This window comes from Dipodomys spectabilis, unplaced genomic scaffold, assembly GCF_019054845.1.
Source record: "Dipodomys spectabilis isolate Male_0828 unplaced genomic scaffold, ASM1905484v1 ptg000292l, whole genome shotgun sequence".
Classification (NCBI taxonomy): domain Eukaryota; kingdom Metazoa; phylum Chordata; class Mammalia; order Rodentia; family Heteromyidae; genus Dipodomys; species Dipodomys spectabilis.
In genome coordinates this window covers 2,777-24,183 of record NW_024870969.1, presented here as the reverse complement: position 1 = coordinate 24,183, position 21,407 = coordinate 2,777, and the positions used below count along the sequence as shown (strand labels likewise).

Below are 21,407 nucleotides of genomic sequence, written 5' to 3'. Positions count from 1 at the left end.
TGGCTCCCAGGCTCGACAAGAGCAATGCCCATCTTGGCCAGAGCAGGTATGTCGTTAGTGGGCAGTCTTTAGTGTTAGGCCAAGAGGGGCTGTGCCATTGTGGGGTTCTTATATAGCTCGAGACCGAGTGCTGGTGGCTCAAGCCTGTCATTCTGGCTACTCAGGAGGCCAAGATCTAGAGGATCGTGGTTCAAAGCCAGCCTGGGCAGGAAAGTCTATGCGACACTTTATCTCCCATGAGCCACCAGAAAACCAGAAGTGGAGCTGTGGCTCAAGTAGTTGGGTGCTAGCTAGCCTTGAGCAATAAAAGAGCTCAGGGACAGCACCCAGGGCCCCGAGTTCAAGCCCCACCTGACACCCATATTTGCCACACAAAAACCAAAACCAGCCCCTATGCCAACTCCTGAGATCGCTCCCCAAAACTCCTCCAGGGTCTCCCTCCTCGCGTGACTCTCCAGTCGTAAAACCACAGGAAGCCACACGCCGCTTCCTTTTCCCTTTTTTGTTTTTTCTTTTTTTTTTTTCTTTTCTCTCCCCAATGTTTCCTCCTGACCTGGTCCCCCAAAGGGACAGCCAGGCAACCAACCACCAGTCTTTTTGGGGGTCCATCCAACCCAGCTTAGACGTCCAGCTCCCCCCCTAGTCACATGACGGTCTCCCACTCTTCCGGCAGCAGTGGGGGTGTCTGCGTGGGCTCCGAGGCCTCTCCATCCAGGCCTGAGCAGGAGCCGTTGAGAAATCCATTGTCCTCTGGAGCAGTCATGGTGACCGGAGTGGGTTCAGTCTCAAGAGCTGGGGGACCCGGTTTGGCCTGGCCAGGTAACTGGGAGTGGCCGTTGGTGGTAGCGGCAGGCAGCAGGCGGGGGCTGAGGGGTAAACTGAGTCCCGCACGGGGGCCCACGTTGGTCACGCTTGTGTGAGACACCATGGGGCCGTAGCTGTAGCTGCTGCTCCCGCTGCGTGCTTTGCGCTTGAAGTCCAATGCCAGTGTCCAGCGGCTCCAAGATTTCTTGATCTCAGCCTGTACCTTGGGGAAGACAGAAAGGTGGAAGCTGGGTATACCATCAATCCCTCTGTCATTTGCTTCCCCCCCCCCAAAAAAAAACCCAAACAACCCAGCAGGAAATACCCCCATCCCAGATCTGTGAACACCCACCCAAGGCCCTGAATCAATCGGGGGGGAGGGGGGGGGGGAAACAGATGGAAAATTCCCAGGCCAAATCCAATCCCACAATTCTCCAACATGGTGTTTGGATGACTGGCACCCTTTAGAATCTACCAGATTCCAACGGCACCCCAAAAGTGAACCGGCCCCGCCTCTTCATTTGAGGTTTAGAGGAGAGTGATACTTTGTCACAGGCTATTAGGGTGGCTCACGCCTGTCATCCTAGCTACTCAGGAAGCTGAGATCTGAGGATCATGGTTCAAAGCCAACCCGGGCAGGAAAGTCCATGTGAACCACCAGAAAACTAGAAGTGGCACTGTGGCTCAAAGTGGTAGAGCACTTGCCTTGAGCTGAAAAGCTGACAGCGCCCCGGGCCTGAGTTCAAGGCCCACAACACATTTTTTTTTAAAAAAAGAAGAAAGAATGAAAGCTCTTTCTTGGCCTTTTAGAACATTCTGAACGTCAGAGAGGTTATGGAAGAACAGGGAAGCTGGACACCAGTGGCTCAAGCCTGTAAAGCCTAGCTACTCAGGAGGCTGAGATCGGAGGATCGTGGTTCAAAGCCAGCCTGGGCAGGTAAGTCCATGAGACTCTTTATCTCCAATAAACCACCAGAAAACCTGAAGTGGAGCTGTGGCTCAAGTGGTAGAGAGCTTGCCTTGAGCAAAAAGAGCTCAGGGACAGCAACCAGGCCCTGAGTTCAAGGCCCAGGACCCAAAAAGAATAGAAAAGAAAGGGAGGAGGAAAGGAAAGGGAAGAATAGCAGAGGATGAGACTTAAGGATCCCCAACACCCCCCCCACCCCCAGATTACCCCAGCACCTCCCTTCTCCCAACCCTGGCCTTGGCTTACCTCACCATTGCAGAAACAATAGATGATGGCGACAAAAAATCCCTGTCAGAGAGAGAGAGAGAGAGAGAGAGATGAAACGGATCAGGGCTGCCCTCCCTCCCCCCTCCCCACCCCTCCCCCTCCCCCCAAGGACTCAAGCAGCATTGCACACCTGGAAAGAGTTGAAGAGCATCTCATAGTGCATCTGGATTTGCCACAGGGTTCCTGAGACCTCGGTGTACGGCAAGGCCATGAACACGGTGTAGTGGACGCCGAAGAGGGGCATGAGTACCAGCGTGGATTTGAGCAGCTTCCTGGCCAGTGGGGCAGGCAGGTCAGGCCACCCTTACTCCCTTTCAACAGTCCCCCCGCCTCCAAAGCTATAGAGGGCCCCAAGGCTGTGACAGAAGCAAGTTCCTCTCTCCTCTCCCCCCACCCACCAAGGGGAGAGGTACTGTTCATTGGAGTTCCTTGATTCTGAGAGATGTCCTAGAGTGGACCACAGGCCCTTTGCACCTGCTGGTCCCTTCAGCTGCCCCGCAACTCTTCCCCCATGGTCTCCTCACCCCACCCCCCCCCGCAAACCCCACTTACTGGTTTCAGCCAAGCTCCTATTATTTATTTACGTATCTATTTATTGTCGGTCCTGGGGCTTGAACTCAGGGCCTGGGCGCTGTTCCTGAGCATTTTAGCTCAAGGCGAGCGCTCTACCACTCAAGCCACAGCACCACTTCTGGTTTTCTGGTGGTTCCTTGGAGATAAGAGTCTCATGGACTTTCCCGCCCAGGCTGGCTCTGAACCACGATCCTCTAGATCTCAGCCTCCTGAGTAGCTAGGATGACAGGCGTGAACCACCGGCGACTGGCTTGCTCCTATAGTTTTTTGAAGCCAATCATTTGGACTCCTTCTGCAACCAACTTTGTTTTTTTTTTTTTCTTTTAATCAATTGTGGATCTTGAACTCAGAGCCCGGATTTGAACTCAGAGCTGTTCCTGAGCTCTTTTGCATAAAGCTGGGTGCTCTACCACTTTGAGCCACAGCTCTACTTCTGGTTTTCTATTGGATCATTGGAGATAAGAGGCTCACGGACTTTCCTGCCTGGGCTTGGCTTTGAACTGCGATCCTCAGATCTCAGCCTCCCGACTAGCTAGGATGACTTCTCCCACCCTAGCTGACCCCCGATCTAGCAGGGGCCTTGCACACACGCACACACACACACGATGCCACGCTGGTAGTGGTGGGCAGGGCTCACCGGTACTGCCGCCGTGTGTCACACCGGCCGGCATTGGTCTCCCGTAGCTTGGTGGCAAGTACCCGGATGATGTTGATGAAGAGAATGAAGTTGAGCTGTGGGAAGGAAGAGGGCTGCCACTCTTTAACGGGATAGGCCAAGGATGCCTGGACCTAAGGATGGTTCCTACTGCAGGCCCTGTTTGCCACTGAATGTCTCGATCACCCTCTTGGACTCCTCAATTTCCCCAGAGCTTTGGGGTTCTGGCTATCTCCATAGGATCCAGGAAAGCCCCTCCCCTCCATATATATCCTTGTTTAGGGGCCTATTCACAATTAACCGCACACCCCTACTCACCACAACAGAAGCCAAAATAGGCACCTGGATGATCCACTTCTTGTGCCCGGAGCTCAGGTCCCAGCACCTATGGGAGATCAAGGCATTCACACACGATCGATCGGGGGCTTGTGTATCCAAGGCCAGACGCCTCTCTCAGAGCCCTTGTGGAGGTAGTGTCCTGGGACCTTCGAGGGGGCTCCTGGCATCCTGGCTGGACTGAAAATTCCCCTAGTGACCAGCGAGCCACCCTCCCTGCCATCTTGGAAAAACCAAAGCCGTTTCCAGAACCCCCAGCCCCTCTCTCTGCTTGCCGGGACTTACCCAGTGTTGGCCAGAGTTGCTCGGACACCAACCCACACAGCCACGAACACGGCAGGTACACCTGTGGGAGCAGAGGCTGCCTCGGGCGGGGCTGTCTACGCCATCCCATCATCCCTTGCTGCCCTGACCCTTTAACTCTACAGCTGTCTGATCGCAGCCATATTCCATCCTGAGCTGTCCCAATCGCCAGTCTGGGCTCCGCTCCTCATTCAACCATCTCATTCAACCATCCACACAAGGCAGAAGAGTCTTAAGGACGTTCCTGTCTCTGCGCGGACTCTGCTCCAGCCTCCTGGATGATCGGCAGGCAGGCAGGCAGCCACCCACCGGTGCCCGGCTGAGACAAAGCCAGTCCTGAGACACAAGATTCTGTTTGGCTCCCTGATCCACGTGTTTTCCAGTGCACCCCCCCACCCCACTCCCCCCTGGGACACCTCCAAGCCTCAGAGCCTGTCAGTTCTTGGAACGACGCCCAGGCCTCCCCCAGATGAGGGGCTTATGCCATAATGAGGTCAGGACGAAGGGTGTGTGCCAAGGGGGCCCTGGGGGAGGCCGTGGCTATTGACCTGAGGGGGGCCTCTGGGTGCTGAGTCCAGAGAGAGCTCCAGCCACCAGCCCTACACCCCCCCCCCCCCCCCGAAGTCTGGCCAGCTGCCTGGGAGCCCAGCCAAGCGCTCAAGCTGCCAACAATAATGAACAATTATCAGTAACTGGATACCACAACCCGTGGGGAGGTGGGGGGGGGGAGGGAGGGAGGGGGGGGAGGAGGGTGGGCCCTGGAGGAGAGTAGAAGTCCCAGACACCCATTCTGCAAAGGAACTACTACAGCTGCACTGTGGTGCCTGAGACGCTTCGACCCGTGGTGATTCTTACTGGGGCAACGACCCCTTGCTGGTTGACACACGCTGGTGTGTGCACCCAAGGTCATGGGGGTGGGGGGTGTGGATGGGGGAGGAGTAGAAGGAGGGTCCCAGATTCCCCACTTCAGCTCCAGGCTGATCTTGGGGTGCCTTACCCTCAGGAGGTAGCACCCTCTGACTCTACCTTACCAAACTTGACCCCTACGTACCCCAGCCGAAGATGGTGAAACCCCACAAATACTTCTTCTCGGAGAAGAAGGCCATGAAGATGAGGCTGTGCAAATACAGCCCCTCCACCAGGATCCAGTAGTAGTTGGTGGCCAGGAAGTAAAGGAAGAAAGTCACGGCCACACGACAGCCCGCCTAGGAGAGGAGCAGGTGTTAGCTGGAGGTCAGTGGGCATCCTGGAGTACACTCTGCTTGTGCTGGGGTGGGGAGGTAGGGGAGGGGGGAGGCAAGTGGGTGCAAGGAAGGGGTGGGCGCAGGCTGGGACCCTCTGGAGGAACGTGGTGTGATTGTCAATGGATAGTGGATCGGGGCTCACAGCCAGCCCAGGGTAGGGAAGTGCATGAGACTCTGACCTCCAATAAACCACTCAGAAAACGGGAAGTGGCGCTGTGGCTCAAGTGGTAGGGCAACGGCCTTGAGCTGAAGAGCTGAGGGACAGTGCCCAGGCCCAGAGTTCAGGCCCCATGACCGACCCCCCCCCCCCACAGACTTCCCCCCACATGGGGGGGTGGCTGGCTTTGAACTTGGATCCTCAGATCTCAGCCTCCTGAGCAGCTAGGCTGACAGGCGTGCGGGGCAGGGCGGATGGGGCCCGGGGCATGCGTGGCGTGACCTGGCATGGCCTGGCGTGACCTGGCATGGCCTGGCGTGGCCTGGCATGACCTGGTGTGGCCTGGAGTGACCTGGCCTGGCCTGGTGTGGCCTGGCCTGGCGCGGCCTGGCTTGACCTGGCCTGGTCTGGCGTGGCCTGGCCTGGCGTGACCTGGCCTGGCATGACCTAGCCTGGCGTGGCGTGGCCTGGCCTGGGGTGACCTGGCGTGGCCTGGGGTGACCTGGCCTGGCCTGGAGTGACCTGGTGTAGCCTGGCGTGACCTGGCGTGGCCTGGCCTGGTCTGGCCTGGCCTGGCGTGGCCTGGGGACACACACACTCACGTAGCCCACGGCAGCGGCCGCCGGCGGCGGGGGGCACCTGCGCGATGAGGTGCAGCTCCTCCTCCGTGAGGCGCTCGGCCTCGTCCAGGGTGAAGCCCGAGTAGAGCACGGCGTCCTTCACGAAGATGCTGGCGGCGCGCAGCATGAACGACAGGAACATGTGCATGTGGATGTAGTTCCGGGTGCAGTGCAGCCGCCTGCGGGGGGGAGAGGGGAGGGGACGGGGGAGCTGTGACTCCGTGGAGGCTGCGTGGGGAGCTGGGTGCAGCCAAGCAGACACACGCCAAAGCACGGGGGTGCAGCAAAAGGGAGAGAAGGAAGGGGCCTGCTGTGACCCCAGTCCTGGAACCGTCCTAGACCACGCCCCCACGCAGGCCACGCCCACCGAGCCTGCCCATTACCCCACCCACCAAGCCAATCACAGATCCGCCCCTGCAGGGCCAGCTTTTGCCCCGCCCATTTCCCTGCCCACCGTCTCTGGACCCGCCCACTGCCCCACCCACCGAGTCAGGCCATGCTCCTGCCCATTGGTCCGCCCACCAAAGTCAGACTCCCCTCCAGGCCGCCTGTGGCCCCGCCCACTACCCGGCCAGGCCTCCACTTGCTCCTGCCCATTGCCCCGCCCACTGAGTCAGGCGTACGCTCGCCCCGCCCACCAAGCCAGTCACACATTCCCACAGATCCGCCCCTGCAAGCCGCTCTGGCCCCGCCCACTGCCCCGCCCACCTAGTCAGGCCATGCATCCTGCCCATTGGTCTGCCCACCAAGCCAGTCACAGATCCGCCCCTGCAGGCTGTCTCTGGCCCCGCCCACTGCCCCGCCCACCGAGTCAGGCCATGCTCCTGCCCATTGGTCCGCCCACCAAGCCAGTCACAGATCCAGGCCGTCTCTGGCCCCGCCCCTGCCCCGCCCACGAAGCCAGGCCTGCGTTCCCCACCCATCACACTAGACACAGATCAGCCCCTGAGCAAGGCCTGTTCTCGCCCCGCCCACCAAGCCTTTTGCCCCGCCCCTGCCCCACCCACCTGAAGTAGGCCAAGATGAGCACGGCCACGGTGAGAGACGCCAGGGACATGGAGTAGCCCACGGTGTAGATCATGCCCAGGCGGTCAAACACTTCCTGTGCAGGAGGCAGACACAGTCAAGAGAACTGGGGGGGGGGGTGGATGGGGGGGGAGACATGGTGCAGGGGGAGGGGGGTGTGCTAGGGTAAGAGAGGCCGAGTTAAGGTGGCTGGAGAGGTCAAGGGGCAGGAGCCAAGGTCAGGTCAGAGGTCTTGGTGCGGTGCTGGGGAATGACCCGCACCCGTTCCCGCGTCTCATTGGTCATGAACTTGAGGCACTCGCTGTAGTTGGCCCAGGTCCGGTTGTGCCCGGGCACCACCTCCCAGCTGCCATTGCGGTCACAGCGACGGTAGGCATGACCTGTGCAGGTGCAGGGGGGAGGGAGGGGGTCAGGGCAGGCAGGGGAAGAGATCAGGAGCTGTTACCCCCCCCCCACACACACACCCTGGTCTCCCCAGGTCAGGGGATCCTAGGGGTCTCTATTCCCTGCCCCATCCCCCCCAGCCTCCAGCCAGCCTTACCTTTGTGATTGAAGTCATAAATGTAGTCAGGACAGGGGACCGCCACCACCTCACCCGGGGCCCCAAGCGGCCAGCATACGATGTTGTCCCACTCAGGCAGACAGGTTCGCCCTGTGCGGAGACAAGACAGAGCATGCGCCGGCAGAGGAGAGTCAGAGCCAGGCTTCAGACCCAGTGTCATCGACCTATGTGGTGGTTTGTTCCTGTGTGCATGTATATATATGTATGGCAAGGACTGGAAACCTCTGGCATAGAGCTTTGTCCATCCCAGCTACTCAGGAGGCTGAGATCTGAAGATTGCGGTTCAAAGTCCAGCCCGGGGAAGCAAAGTCTGTGAGCCTCTCCAATGAAAGTTTCCAATGAACCACCAGAAAAAGCAAAGTTCGTGAGCTTCTGTATCTCCAACGAAGGACTTAAGGAAAAAAAAAAACAAAAAAACAGGAAGTGGCGCTGTGGCTCAAGTGATAGAGCACTAGCTAGCCTTGAGCAAAAGAAGCTCAGGGGCAGTGCCCAGGCCCTGAGTTCAAGTCCCAGGACCCTCACAAAGAAAAAAAAAATTGAAAGAAGAGGGGGATTTGCTGGGATTATACAACACAAGGCCTTGTCAGAGACTCAGACAGACCCCTTTCTCTTTGCTCTTGTTCCCACCTTTCAGGGGGGTCTCCCAAGAAAACTACTTTCTTAGACTAACCCTCCCTCAGCTTGGAAGGTCCTCAAGGGACCCTTCCCCAGGGACCATGGACAGCAGGCAGGAAATCTCTCTCTCTTTTGTTGTTGTTGTCAGTCATGGGGCTTGAACTCAGGGCCTGGGTTCTGTCCCTCAGCTCTTCAGCTCAAGGCGAGCGCTCTACCACTTGAGCCACAGCGCCACTTCCAGTTTCCTGGTGCCACTTCCAGTTTCCTGGTGGTTCCTTGGAGATCAGAGTCTCATGGATTATTCCTGCCCGGGCTGGTTTTGAACCGCGATCCTCAGATCTCAGCCTCCTGCATAGTTAGGATGACAGGCGTGAGCCACAGGCGTGCAGCTGAGATCTATCTTCCGGGCATCTCTATTTCCTCATTGGGAAGTTGGGGTTCCCAAGCCTCTGGAGCTTTCTTTCCACATTCCACCCCCTAACTCACAGCCCCCCCCCCAGCACCTCTTCTCCCCAACAACTCCTCTCCCCCCCCCCCCCCTTCTTTGCAAGGCTCCAACCACAGGCTTCTCTCTAGCCCTGGAAGGCTGCCTTGGTGGCTAGACCCGCCCAACTTGGTGAAAGGCTCTCTGTCCTGGGCCATATTCCCAGCCCCACCCCAGGCCAGGCCCACAATTCCCTTTGGTCCCTGGGGAGCCAGGGTGACCACATGCTCCCAGATGTGGCCCATCTGGAATCCACTGCCCACCCGGCCGGTTCTAACCGGCCCTGTGGCCACAGCCTGCACTCTGTGTTTGTCTGTCCTCACCTCCCCCCCCCCCCCCGGGGGAGGGTGGGCAGGGGGAGAGGGGGGGGACGGAGACAACTCTGTTCCTCCCTCCCTCTGCCTCCTCCTGGTCACACTGTGTCTGTCCCCCATGGCTCTGCCAGTATGGGTGCCCCCCCCCCTCCACGCCCCCCTGTACCTCCTCTGACAAACTGAGTCTCAGACTTTAGGTGTGTGCCCCATGGGATCATGGGGGAAGGGGATGTGGGCTCGAACCCAGGGCCTCACTCTCTCATTTGGCATTTTCACTCCAGGCTGGCACTCTACCACTCAAGCCACACGGCCACTTCCAGCTTTTTTTTTGCAGGGGTGGCTTTTTGGACATAAGAATCTCATTGGCTTTCCTGCCTGGGCTGGCTTTGAACTGCCATCCTCAGATCTCAGCCTCCTGAGTAGCTAGGATGGCAGGCGTGAGCCTCTGTCTCTGGATTTCTGAATATTTCTCAGGAATCTCCGTCCTTTTTCTTTCGAAGGGCCTAGCTAGGGTCTTCTATAGCTCTGGTCCATCCAATTCTCCTGTCCCTCCCTCCTTCCTTTTCTTTGTTGGTCCTGGAGCTTCAATCCAGGGCCTGGGTGCTGTCGCTGAGCTCTTTTGTTCAAGACTACTTCCAGTAATTTATTTTTGGTTGGGCCTGGGGTTTGAACTCTGGGCCCGGGCACTGTCCCTCAGCTCTTCAGCTCAAGGCGAGCGCTCTACCACTTGAGCCACAGCGCCATTTCCAGTTTTCTGGTGGTTCCTTGGAGATAAAGAGTCTCATGGATGTTCCTGGCTGGGCTGGCTTTGAACCGCGATCCTCAGATCTCAGCCTCCTGAGTAGCTAGGATGACAGAGGTGAGCCACGGGCATGGGCTTGTCCTTGTCTCTTCATGATGTCTCCCCTGGACTGTCTCCTCCCAGTGCTATGGCCTCTTGCTTCCCTTGGGAACTCATATGATACCAGATAGGGTAGTGACAGACAGTAGGCCAGAGCCCACGTGAGCACACCCACGTGAGCGCACACACACACACACACACACACACACACACATACCTCGGCGCCTGGAACCAGGGACCACTTCCTTGTTCTCCTTAGACTCCGGGTAGAGCCTGCCAGGAGCCTTCTCTTTCCTGGGTTTCCCGGATGTGGACGCAGCTGTCCATCCTTTGTCTGATTCCATGATGTTGGCTGGAGAAATGGAGGTAGTTCCGGCTGTCAGCTAGGGTATGTACCAACAGATCTTGGTACTCATGCATTTCCCCCCTCTGTTCAACAGGGAGCTGCCTTCTGACCCTGTCCCCGGTTGCTAACACCCACCCAGGTGGTGAGGAGATTTGAAACACAGGAGGGATTCGTGCGGGTCAGGGGAAGCAATAGCCAGGCTTTGGAGCTGGTCTCGCAAGGGTTCAGATGGGAGCTAATGCAGTAGGATATGTAGGATGAGCTAAGGCTTCTTCAAACAGTCAATGTGGGCTGGCCACCAGGGGGCGCAGGGCAAAAAGAGCAGGTGTACGTGAGGTGGGGACTTAGCCACCTATAAAAACCACATCATAGCTGGACACTGGTGGCTCACGCCTGTCATCCTAGCTACTCAGGAGGCTGAGATCTGAGGATCACGGTTCAAAGCCAGCCTGGTTAGGAAAAACTGAGAGATTAATCTCCAATGAACTATTTAAAAACCAAAAGCCTGGACGTGGAGTTGTGTCTAAAGTCCTAAAGCACCAGCTTGGAGCAAAAGAAGCCCAGGGGACCATCCCCAGGCTCTGAGTTCAAACCCCTTAACCCCACAAAAATAAATAAAGCCAGGCCAGTGTGCTGTATAGGTGAAGAAGCTGAGAGACAAGAGCTAGGGGTGAAGTTTGCCAGGAGTGGACAGCTTCTGGGTGCTGGTGGCTCACGCCTGTAATCCTCTACGAGGCTGAGACCTAAGGATCACAGTTCAAAGCCAGTCCAGGCAAAAAAAAAAAAATCCATGAAGACTCTCATCTCCAATGACTCAGAGACAAAGCCAGAAGTGGTGCTGTGGTTCAAGTGGTAGAGTGCTCGCCTTGAGCAAAAGTAGCTCAGAGACAGCACCCAGGCCCTGAGTTCAAGCCCCAGGACTGACAATAACAACAACAACAATAATAATAATATCATTTTTAAAAAAGATCAGGGACAGCGTCCAGGTCTTGAGTTCAAGCCTCATGGCTGACAAAAAGAAAAAAAAAAAGAAACCATGAAAGAAAACTTCTCCTCATCTGACTGTGGGTGTTCAGCTACAGCTCAAGCCCAGCCCTTCCCTTCCCCTGGCCGGCTCACAGGAGGCTCTGTGCGTGGGCCATCTGCACTGAGATGTGAATGACTTGTGTCCATGTTCCTGCCTCTGTTCCCCTGGCAGAAGTTTCCCAGGTTCAGGACTAAATGCAGATAAACATGCACAAGGTCCATGCACCATGAAGTAGCTTTGTCCTGCATGGTACTAGCCTTAAAACAGGGAGGAGACTAATCTGGGATGGGGTGGGAGGGGCTTGACACGCCCCTCTGGTCTGGTCTTCTATAGGCTGTGGCGCAAAGCCAGCCAGCCAATCAAAGGCCTGGATGGATGAATGCCACCAAGGTGCCAACTCTACTTCCAGGAAATGGAGTCAATGAAGGGATGAAGGGTGGGGTGGGGAGAGCAGGGGAGAAGATCGGACTAAGGGAGGGTGTTTAGGAACTTCGGGATTGGGTGGTCCCATTGCAAGGGTCTTATGTCTAGGTAGTGACTTACAGATGGCAGGTGATTGAGTCACACTGAGTCTCCACTTGACCTCTCCCTCCCATCCTGTCCAACCCCAGTGGGTCCCATACTAGAGTCCTCTGCTTTGCTCCCTTTGCCCAAGTGGTTTGTTCGAAAGGCCCTCTGGTCTTGGCTTGTGGCTATGTCTTCCTTCAGGAAGCTGGCTCAATCTATCTTTTTTTTGGGGGGGGGGGCGGGAGGGGAAGGCAGGTGGGTCTAAAGCCTTCATCCAAGATACTGATCCTGGATCCCCTCACTGGAGACCGATGTGGCCTGCAGCTGCAGGCCTACTGTCACTCTCACACACACACACACACACACACACACACACACACACACACACACACACACACACACTCTGAGAAGAGGCCGGGGTGTCTCAGCGGCTGTGATCTGAACTCAGGGCTTAAGCCAAGGACCACTTTTGGGTCTGGCTGATTTTACCCTGGCTTGACCGACCACTCCCCCGCCCCCACCTCTATTTGGGGTTGTTCATTGTGACCCAGCTTCCTCCCCGCCCCCCCCCCCCCCCCCCCCCGCCGGCTTTTTCTTAAACTTAGGCCCACCAGCCTGGCCTGCTCCTCTCTCTTGGCCCTGTGTCTAACCTGCCCTTCTCAGGACTTCCTTCAGAAGCTTGTCACACTGGGCCTGCGCGCGGTGCAACAGGAAAATCTGCTCCTCTTTGGTGAAGACATCATCTGAATCCACCTGCCAAGCCAATAGACACACACACGTTAAAAACAAAACAAAACAAAAAAAGCCGGGACTACAGGCAGTCCCTCTAGGTGAGGTCGCTGGTGCCTAGACCCATTCCTCCTTGGTGAAGGCTTCCCTTCCCTTCCTTCCTCTCCTGCTGGGGGGGAAATGCTAGCAATCTGTTTTATGGAGGCTTTGACAGCTCTCAGCTTCTCCTCTCCAAGGAACAGGGGAAGAGCTGGTCCCAAGCCTGTCTAGCCAGCAACCCCTTAGGCCGTCACCACGGACATTCTTGGTCCTGTCCATCCCCTCAGGGAACGTTGAAATGGATGGAATGTCCTGGGGATGGGGTGAGAGATGGCGAAGGAGTAATAAACTCGAAGGGGACAAGTCTGAATTCCTTCAAGTCTTCAAGTTCTAAGGACCTTAAGAGTCACCAGTTTCCATCTTGGCCCAATATCCCACTGGGTAAGTTTCCCCAGTAAAGGGTAAGAATCTCCTCTCCCCCCCTTTCCCTCCCCATCTACCCTGCTTAGGGCATCAGGGAGGGAGAAAAGTCCAGTGGCAGTGGCTCACACCTGTCAAACTAGCTACTCAGGAGGCTGAGATCTGAGGATCGCGGTTCAAAGCCAGCCTGGGCAAGGAAAGTCTGTGAGACTCTTCTCTCCAAGGAATCACCAGAAAACCGGAAGTGGTGCTGTGGCTCAAGTGGTAGAACGCTTGCCTTGAGCTGAAGAGCTGAGGGACAGTGCCCTGGCCCAGAGTTCAAGCCCCACAATTGACACACACATACAAAGAAAGATAGGAGCTTCCCGTTCTCTTGGAAGTTCCTTCACAGGAGCAAACTCTGGGTTTTGAAGACACAGCCCAGACCTCTGGTCCTAGTGATCTCTGCCAGGAATGGCTGTACTTCCTTCCTTCCCACGGGGACCCATTGGGGTCATGTTAAAGGGAGCACCATGGGGCCGGGAATAGGAACTCTTTCTGAGCACGTAACTGCCCTGCTGCGGGAATGCTGGGCCTGTGTCCCCTGACTCAGGAAGAAGGGATTCAGAGGGTGAGAATAGTCCAGAAGCTCCATGACTGCCACCCTAAAGGGAAGAGGGGGTGCATTGATCATCCCCTGGGACCATTTCTCCTCCTCCTCCTCCTGAGCACATCTGGACTCCACACAACTCCTAGAAAAGTCTGTCCTGACTCCACGAAACACAGCCTAGAAGAGTTATGTGGCGGCTCACGCCTGTCATCCTAACTCCTCAGGAGGCTGAGATCTGAGGAGTGAGGTTCAAAGCTAGCCAGCTCTGATTAACCAGCAAAAAAAAAATCCAGAAGTGGGAGCTATGGCTCAAATGGTAGAGCACCACCAGCCTTCAAGCATAGAAAAGCTAAAGGAGAGAAGTAGCCAGGTCTTGAGTTCAACCCTCAGTACTGACACAAAGGAACAAAAAACAAAAGGGCTAGGAACGTGGTTTAGTGGTAGAGTGCTTGCCTAGCATGCATGAAGCCCTGGGTTCGATTCCCCAGTACCACAGACACAGAGAAAGCCAGAAGTGGCGCTGTGGCTCAAGTAGTAGAGTGTTAGCCTTGAACTAAAGAAGCTCAGGGACATGCCCAGGCCCTGAGTTCAAGCCCCAGGTCTCAGTCTCTCTGTCTCGGTCTCTGTCTCTTTCTCACACACACAGAGAGGAACACAGCCCTATTCCAATAGACACTCAGCCAGTAAAAGGGCTACTGAGCAGCTCCAAGAGGCAGGGAAGAGAGAAGGTGGTTTGGAGAGGGGGTAGGCTGGGCAGATGTGTGGGAGGGAAGGAGGGCCAGTAGGGGAGCTAGGGCTGCAGGTGTAAGCCTCCAGCTTATAGCTGATTTCTGTGATCATCTGTGTTGTCTCTTCTCTCTGGGGTCTGGGGTGGTTCCCTCAGATCTCAGGGAGACACAATGCCCATCAGGTTATGGAAAAAGCTGGAACAAAAACAGATCTTCTAGTCGGGCGCCAGTGGCTCATGCCTGTCATCCTAGCTACTCAGAAGGCTGAGATCTGAGGATCGCGGTTCAAAGCCAGCCCGGCCAGGAAAATCCGTGAGACTCTTACCTCCAATAAACAACCGGAAGTGGCGCTGTGGCCCAAGTGGTAGAGCACTGGCCTTGCGCACAAAAGCTCAGGGACAGAGCCCTGAGTTCAAGCTCCCGGACTGACAAAAACAAAAACAAAGCAATAAAGAACCCCCCCCCCCCCCCACACACACACACTAAAGTTCTCCTGGGCCTTTGACATTGGTTGCTGAGGTAATACACCCTACACACACACAACACACACACCTGTACAACGTCCACTTACTAACACGTCCATCCAACCAGCCACACAAGCACCCTCTCCCCAGATTATCACCGTTATGAGCCTTACTAACTCAAAGCAGGGCTACCATCAGCACGGTCACGTGATACAGCCACCACCATCATCATCATCTCTGTTTCCACCAGCACCATCACCACCAGCATCATCACTAGCTCCACAGGACGATCAGCAAAGCCAACTTCGGGGCATCTCCCCTCATACCATTACCACCCCCCCAACATTCAGCTGACCATCTAGATAGACGACAGGCAGTCAAGGGTTAAATACAAATGCACCAGCCAGCTCCCTGACCCCTGGCTCACGCCTGTCATGCTAGCTACTCAGGAGGCTGAGATCTGAGGATCACAGTTCAAAGCCAGCCTGGGCAGGGAAGGCCGAGAGACTCTGATCTCCAAGGATCCAGGAAAACAAACAAGCAAACAATTAACAAACAAAACAGAAGTAGAAAGTGTGGTTCAAGTTGGTAGGGTGCCAGCCTGGAGTAAAAAAGCTAAGGCGGAGTGTGCAGGTTGTGGTTTGGTACCACGCCCCTCAGATCTCCGGCTCTCGATTAGCTGGGATTACAGGTGTGAACTCTGTGCCTGGGCGCTGTCCCTCAGCTCTTCAGCTCAAGATGAGCGCTCTACCACTTGAGTCACAGCGCCACTTCCAGTTTTCAGGTGATTCCCTGGAGATCAGAGTCTCACGGCTTTTCCTGCCCGGGCTGGCTTTGATCCTCGATCCTCAGACCTCAGCCTCCTGGGTAGCTAGGATGACAGGCTTGAGCCACTGGCGCTCAGCGTGCCCCGGCCTGAGGGCTGGGCTTACAGGTGTGTACCACCCTACCTGGCTAATCTCCTTCTAACTCAGCTCCCAGGGAGACACTCTGAGGACGTTGTGGAGGTTGGAGATGGCAGCTGAAGGGGTGGAGGTGAAGATGGAGCGGTGTCCTATATAAGCTAATCACTATGATGGCTGAGTCAGGCCCCTCCCACTGTCCAAGGAGGGCCACGCCTCTCTTTCCCTCTCCTCCCTTCCACATTCTACCCTTTAGCTGACTGTGTTCCTACAATGGGCTGAAATTCTCCTCCTCCTACACACACACACACACACACACAAAGAGGAGGAAATCAAGATTGCTGAAGGCTGGCCCTCTACCACTTGAGAAAACGGCCACCTCTGGCTTTTTGGGTGGTCCACTGGAGATAAAGAGTCTCGTGGATTTTGCTGCCCAAGGCTGGCTTTTAAACTGTGATCCTCAGATCTCAGCCTCCTGAGTAGCTGGGATGACAGGTGTGCGCACCAGTGGCCGGCAACAAGTACTGACTTTTATTCTTCCTCCTGGGGCTTTCCCTGAACCAACTGCCAGTGTTGGGGACTAGCGGGGAAGGGGTGAGAGGGGGAGAGGGCAATGTAATGCTTGTCTCTCAGGCCAGCCAGCCTGGCTATCTTGGGGACAGCCTGCAACGGATGATGATGTTGGGAGCCAGTTGCGGTTTCATTGGCTGTATCTGGACCAGAGGACTAAAAAGAATGGACTGACTGAATCTAATCGTGGTGTAGATGGAAGAGGATGATAGATCCCAGCAGGTCTCATTGAAGAATGGCTCCAGGGCTGGGAAGGTGGCTCAGTGGTAGAGTGCTTGCCTAGCATGCATGAAACCCTGGGTTCGATTCCTCAGGGCCACATACACAGAAAAAGCCAGAAATGGTGCTGTGGCTCAAGGGGGTAGAGCACTAGCCTTGAGCTCGGGGAAGCTCAGGGACAGTGCCCAGGCCCTGAGTTCAAGCCCCAGGACTGGCAAGTGTTGGTGGCTCATGCCTGTCATCCTAGCTACTCAGGAGGCTGAGATCTGAGGATCGCGGTTCAAAGCCAACCTTGGGCAGGAAAGTGTGTGAGACTCTGAGGTCTAATTAGTGACCAAAAAAGCTGGAAGTGGAGCTGTGGCTCAAGCACGAGAGCACTAGCTTTGAGCGTAATAGCACAGGGACACAGCCTGGGCTCTGAGTTCAAGGCCCAGGACTTGAACAATACATAAACAAAAGCATTCCATTCCATAGATGATCGCAAGGTTCTGAAAACAAAAAATCCTGTCCTATCTCCTCCTCCTCCTCCTCCTTCTTCTTTTGTGCCAGTCCTGGGGCTTGAACTCAGGGCCTGGGCGCTGTCCCTGAGCTTCTTTTGCTCAAGGTTAGCACTCTACCACTTGAGCCACAGTGCCACTTCTGGCTGTTTCTGTGTACGTGTTGCTGAGGAATCGAACCCAGGGCTTCATGCATGCTAGGCGAGCGCTCTACCACCAAGCCACCTTCCCAGCCCCTACCTTTTCTTTTTCTTGGGACTCTTCCCCGTCTTCCCCCCTCTGTCTTTCTGTCCTCCTGATGTAGTAGCTGGACCAGGGAGCATCACTTCCCCCCCAAAAGCCCACAAGAGGAATGTGGGGGAGTTTGCTGGATACCTTATTAAAACATTCCAAAGATCCCAGAGGCTGGATTCTCCTGCCCGTGGCCTGCCCCGCCCCCCCCCCCCCAAACTGGGTCCACAGACAGTTCTAGAAGCTCAGGAGGGATGGGTAGTGGAGGATGTGTTTAAGCACAGGTGATATAAAAAGCTTCAAGCAATCAATACACACAAAATAAATAACCCATAGAGAGTTGGGTAATGGCTTGGAGGAAGCTGCTCTTAGAAGACAATAAACAACTATAAAGTCCAAACATCACAGTCAATGACACAAAAGACACTGGGTTTTTGTTTGTTTGTTTGGGGTGCTTTTTTGTTTTTTTTTTTGGTCCGGTCGTGGGGCTTGAACTCTGGGCCTGGGCGCTGTCCCTCAGCTCTGCAGCTCAAGGCAAGCGCTCTACCACTTGAGCCATACATAGCACCACTTCCAGTTTTCTAGTGGTTTATTGGAGATCAGAGTCTCACACACTTTCCTGCCCAGTCTGGCTTTGAACCATGATCCTCAGATCTCAGCCTCCTCCTGAGTAGCTAGGATTACAGGCGTGAGCCACTGGTGCCCGGCTTTGGGGATGTTTTTTGTTTGTTCTTTTGGACCTAGAAGACAGAGGGGAGAGGGGGGAAAATCGGGAGAACCCCCTTCTAAAATCCCAAGAGATAGAGAATGCCCTTTTGTGTGTGTGGGGGGGGTGTCTTTGTGGTTAGTCTTGGTATTAAGCAGGCCCTGCTTATGTAAAGAGCAATTTGGCCATGTTTTTTTTTTTTTTTTTTTAACTAAACCCACCCCCCCCAAAAAAAGTGAGTGTTTGTGAGATCCAACAAAAATAGTCACCTAGGGCATTCCAAGGGGCTTCATTGCTACCATTTGGAAACCCCCCCCCCACACACACGAAAATGACAAAGAAATCATTCCATCCATTCCTAGAAACTGCTTTATAAGTCTCGTGTCTTGGGATATTATGCTGTATTAAAAAAACTATTTATGCCAGGTGCCGGTGGCTCACGCCTGTCACCCTAGCTACTCAAGAGGCTGAGATCTGAGGATCACGGTTCGAAGCCAGCCTGGGCAGGAAAGTCTGTGAAACTCTGATCTCCACTTGACTACCAAAAAAAACTAGCAGTGGGGCTGGGTCTTAAAAGTGGTAGAGCAATCGCCTTGAGCACACAGGCTTAAGGACAGCTCCTTGGCCCAGAGTTCAAACCTTAGGAGTAGCAAATTTAAAAAAAAGAAAGAAAGAAAAAAGGATTTATACTACTAACAGGAAGCTGTCCAAGATATATATAGTTTTAAGTAGAGAAGCTGGACATGGCAGGATCCTATCTAAAAATGGATACTATTTATTTATTTTTTAAACAAACAACCCAAACGAACACAACAAACGAGAATGGTGTACAAAGAGAAAGCAGTTGGAAAATCCAAAAGAGATTTTGGGGGGACCCTCCTGGACTATTATAAGGGGCTGTTTTAGAAGGGGGAATAGGGTTTCAAACTAACCAAGGAGGACTCACGTTTCATCTATATTGACTTTGTCATAAGATAGAACAAGTTGGGTGTCCCTAAAAGCACCCTTGGCCCATAATCCTAGCTACTCAAGAGGCTGAGATCTGAGGATCCCGGTTCGTATCCAGTCTGGACAGCAAAAGTCTATGTGACTCTGACTCCAATGAACCATCAAAAACGTGGAAGTGGAATTGTGTCTCAAGTGATGAGTGCCAACTTTGAGTGAAACAGCTCAGGGACAGTACCTGAGGCCTGAGTTCCAAACCCCAGGACGGGAACAAAAACAAATAAATACAAACGAGTAATAAATAATAAACAGCAGAGCGCTGGTGGCTCATGCCTGTCATCCTAGCTACTCAGGAGGCTGAGATCTGAGGATCACTGTTCAAAGCCAGCCCAGACAGGAAAGTCTGTGAGACTCTTCTCTCCAATGTGCTAGAGCACTAGCCTTGAGCGAAAGAGTTCAGGGACAGCATCAAGGCCCTGAGTTCAAGCCCCATGACTGACCAAAAATAAATAAATGAAATTCAGGGCAATACTCAGGCTGGTATCCTTCATACCCTACCTTCAGTCTCGATAGAGGGCTACATCAAGTAATTTCTCTGCTTATATCTCCCAACAAAGCAATTATGAGGTTCTGGGCACCCCGTACCCCTACACACCTGAGAGAGGCCCCAAGGTAGCATTTGGTTAGCGTGAGATAAGCCACGTGACCAGCACAAAATGAGGACAATACCTTTCTCACAGAGTTGTTGAGAAGCTTAGAGGAGGTAATCCTCAGAAAGTACTAGAACAATGTGGAGCCAGGACAAAGTGCAGAAGCAATGCGTGAAATACAAATAAGCAAACACGAGACCCCCCCCCCCCCCCGGGGTACGCAAGTGCTCACGAGGTGCAAATCCACAGGTACAGAACACACGCGTGAACTCACACTGAGATGAACCAGATCCTATGGATTTCAGAGAAACCATGCCGGTCCCGGATGCTTTTGGGCTTAGTGGCTATAGCCGCCCCTCACCCCCACTTTAGATCGGTCTAACCCTTCTGTTTGGGGGAATCCCTGTTCCCTACCTTGTCTCTAGCTTTTTCTACTATTCCGCCTCTTGGCTCTCAATGCTCAAGAGAGAGTGTACAATTGTTCCAAGGGGGTTTCTCGATTCACCAGAACCTTCCTCTACCCCTCGCCGCCCCCTCCCAAGCCCCCCTCCTTACCCCCCCCCCCCAGCATGTGCCCTCCTGCAAAATGATCATTCTTTCTTTCTTTCAGGGAACCTGCTTGCTCTGTCACATTTAACGTTTACCTCCTTGCAAACTAGCTTCCATTCTGGGTGACACTGGGTGGAAAACGTGGGTGCACGCGTATGTGTGTGTGTGCGCGCACACACACGCGTGCCCTCCCCCCCCCCCAGGCTGGGCTGATTCCTGACCTCCCCCCCCCCCCCCCCGTCCCAGCAAACTAAACTTGCAGAGTACAGAGGCCTCCCCAAAGCTGACACTTCCGGGTGTGTGGGGGGGGGGGGGTCCCACCTATACCTAACAGCCAGAGCCTCCATCACACAGGGCTTTTGTGCTGCTGGATCTGACAGTTGAGAGAGAGAGAAAGACAGACAGACAGACAGAGAACTTTGTCCTGTGCATCATCATGAAGAAGGCAGAAGAATTTCCAACCTTAGATTTCCAGCCCTGGGACCTCAAATGGGAACCGACAATTCAGACATCCCAGAGAGAGAGAGAGAGACAGACAGACAGACAGACAGGCAGGCAGGCAGGCAGACAGACAGTGAGAGATGGAGAAAGGGAAGACAGAAAGACAGAGTGAGAGAAACAGAGAGCGCCCCGCTCGCTCGGGTGCATCAGGAAGGTAGAAGAATCTCCAACCTTAGATTTCCAGACCTGGGACCTCAAACTCAAGCTCCAGAAATAGGGGAGACTTCAGGCATCTGGAATCTACAGGCCAGACACCCCCCAGAGAGAGAGAGAGAGAAAGAGAGAGACAGAGAGAGAGAGAGAGCTCACAGGCATGGATCGGAGTCAAGAGAGGGTTCTACCCACCCCAAACTCAGACTCCTAGAAACCCCCCTGAGACTTTGCCCGCCCTCCCCTCCCAGGGATCCCCCCCCTCCTCCGGGATGGCTGGCTGGAAGGTGGGGGGGGTCCTGCAGTGTGACTCTTGAGGGAACTTACCAAGGCGTAGGCAGAGCCGAGCACCGGGCAGCAGAGCAGGAAGGCCAGGCCGGGCGCGATCCGGGCAGTCCTCATGGCCACCGCCTCAGGGCTGCGTCCCTTGGGGCAGCCGCCGCCGCCGGCCCTGGCGGTGGTGGTGGAGATGGTGGTGGAGATGGTGGAGATGGAGGTTGGTGGTAATTGGGGAGGGGTGTGTGTGGGGGGTGTGCAAAGTTGCGTCAGGCCAGGCCCGGCCCGCCACGCCCCCTGCCCCGCCCATCCCCTCCCTCCCCACCCCCACCCCTCTCTACCCCCCACCCCACCCCACCCCCAGCCCAAGAGGATGGGGTGCTCCCCCCCAGACCCGGCCTGGAGCTCAAGGCTCAGGAAGACTGGGTGAGCACACAGGACAGGGGAAGGGAGGAGGGGAGGAGGAGGAGGGAGGCTGAGGCCCCACAGCGGAGAAATCACATCCATATGGCCGGGGTCCCCCCCCCCCCCGCCCCCCTCCCCTTCCCTCCCTTGCCGCCTTGGCTTTCTTTAATTTTCTCCTCTCTCTCTTTC

At 55.1% G+C, this 21,407-nt stretch overlaps 1 protein-coding gene across 1 annotated transcript; it reads right to left on the bottom strand.

Annotated features, from left to right (window-relative positions):
* Positions 1 to 367: 367 nt before the first annotated feature.
* On the bottom strand, positions 368 to 21,006 carry Pth1r (parathyroid hormone 1 receptor). The gene is given in 15 exon segments (XM_042701484.1): positions 368 to 1,027; positions 2,018 to 2,059; positions 2,169 to 2,310; positions 3,249 to 3,343; positions 3,585 to 3,651; positions 3,888 to 3,948; positions 4,957 to 5,110; positions 5,909 to 5,941; positions 5,943 to 6,105; positions 6,934 to 7,028; positions 7,214 to 7,332; positions 7,494 to 7,604; positions 9,986 to 10,120; positions 12,299 to 12,401; positions 20,865 to 21,006. Coding segments are annotated over 15 exon segments (1,779 nt in total). The 5' UTR covers positions 20,940 to 21,006; the 3' UTR covers positions 368 to 643.
* Positions 21,007 to 21,407: the final 401 nt, after the last annotated feature.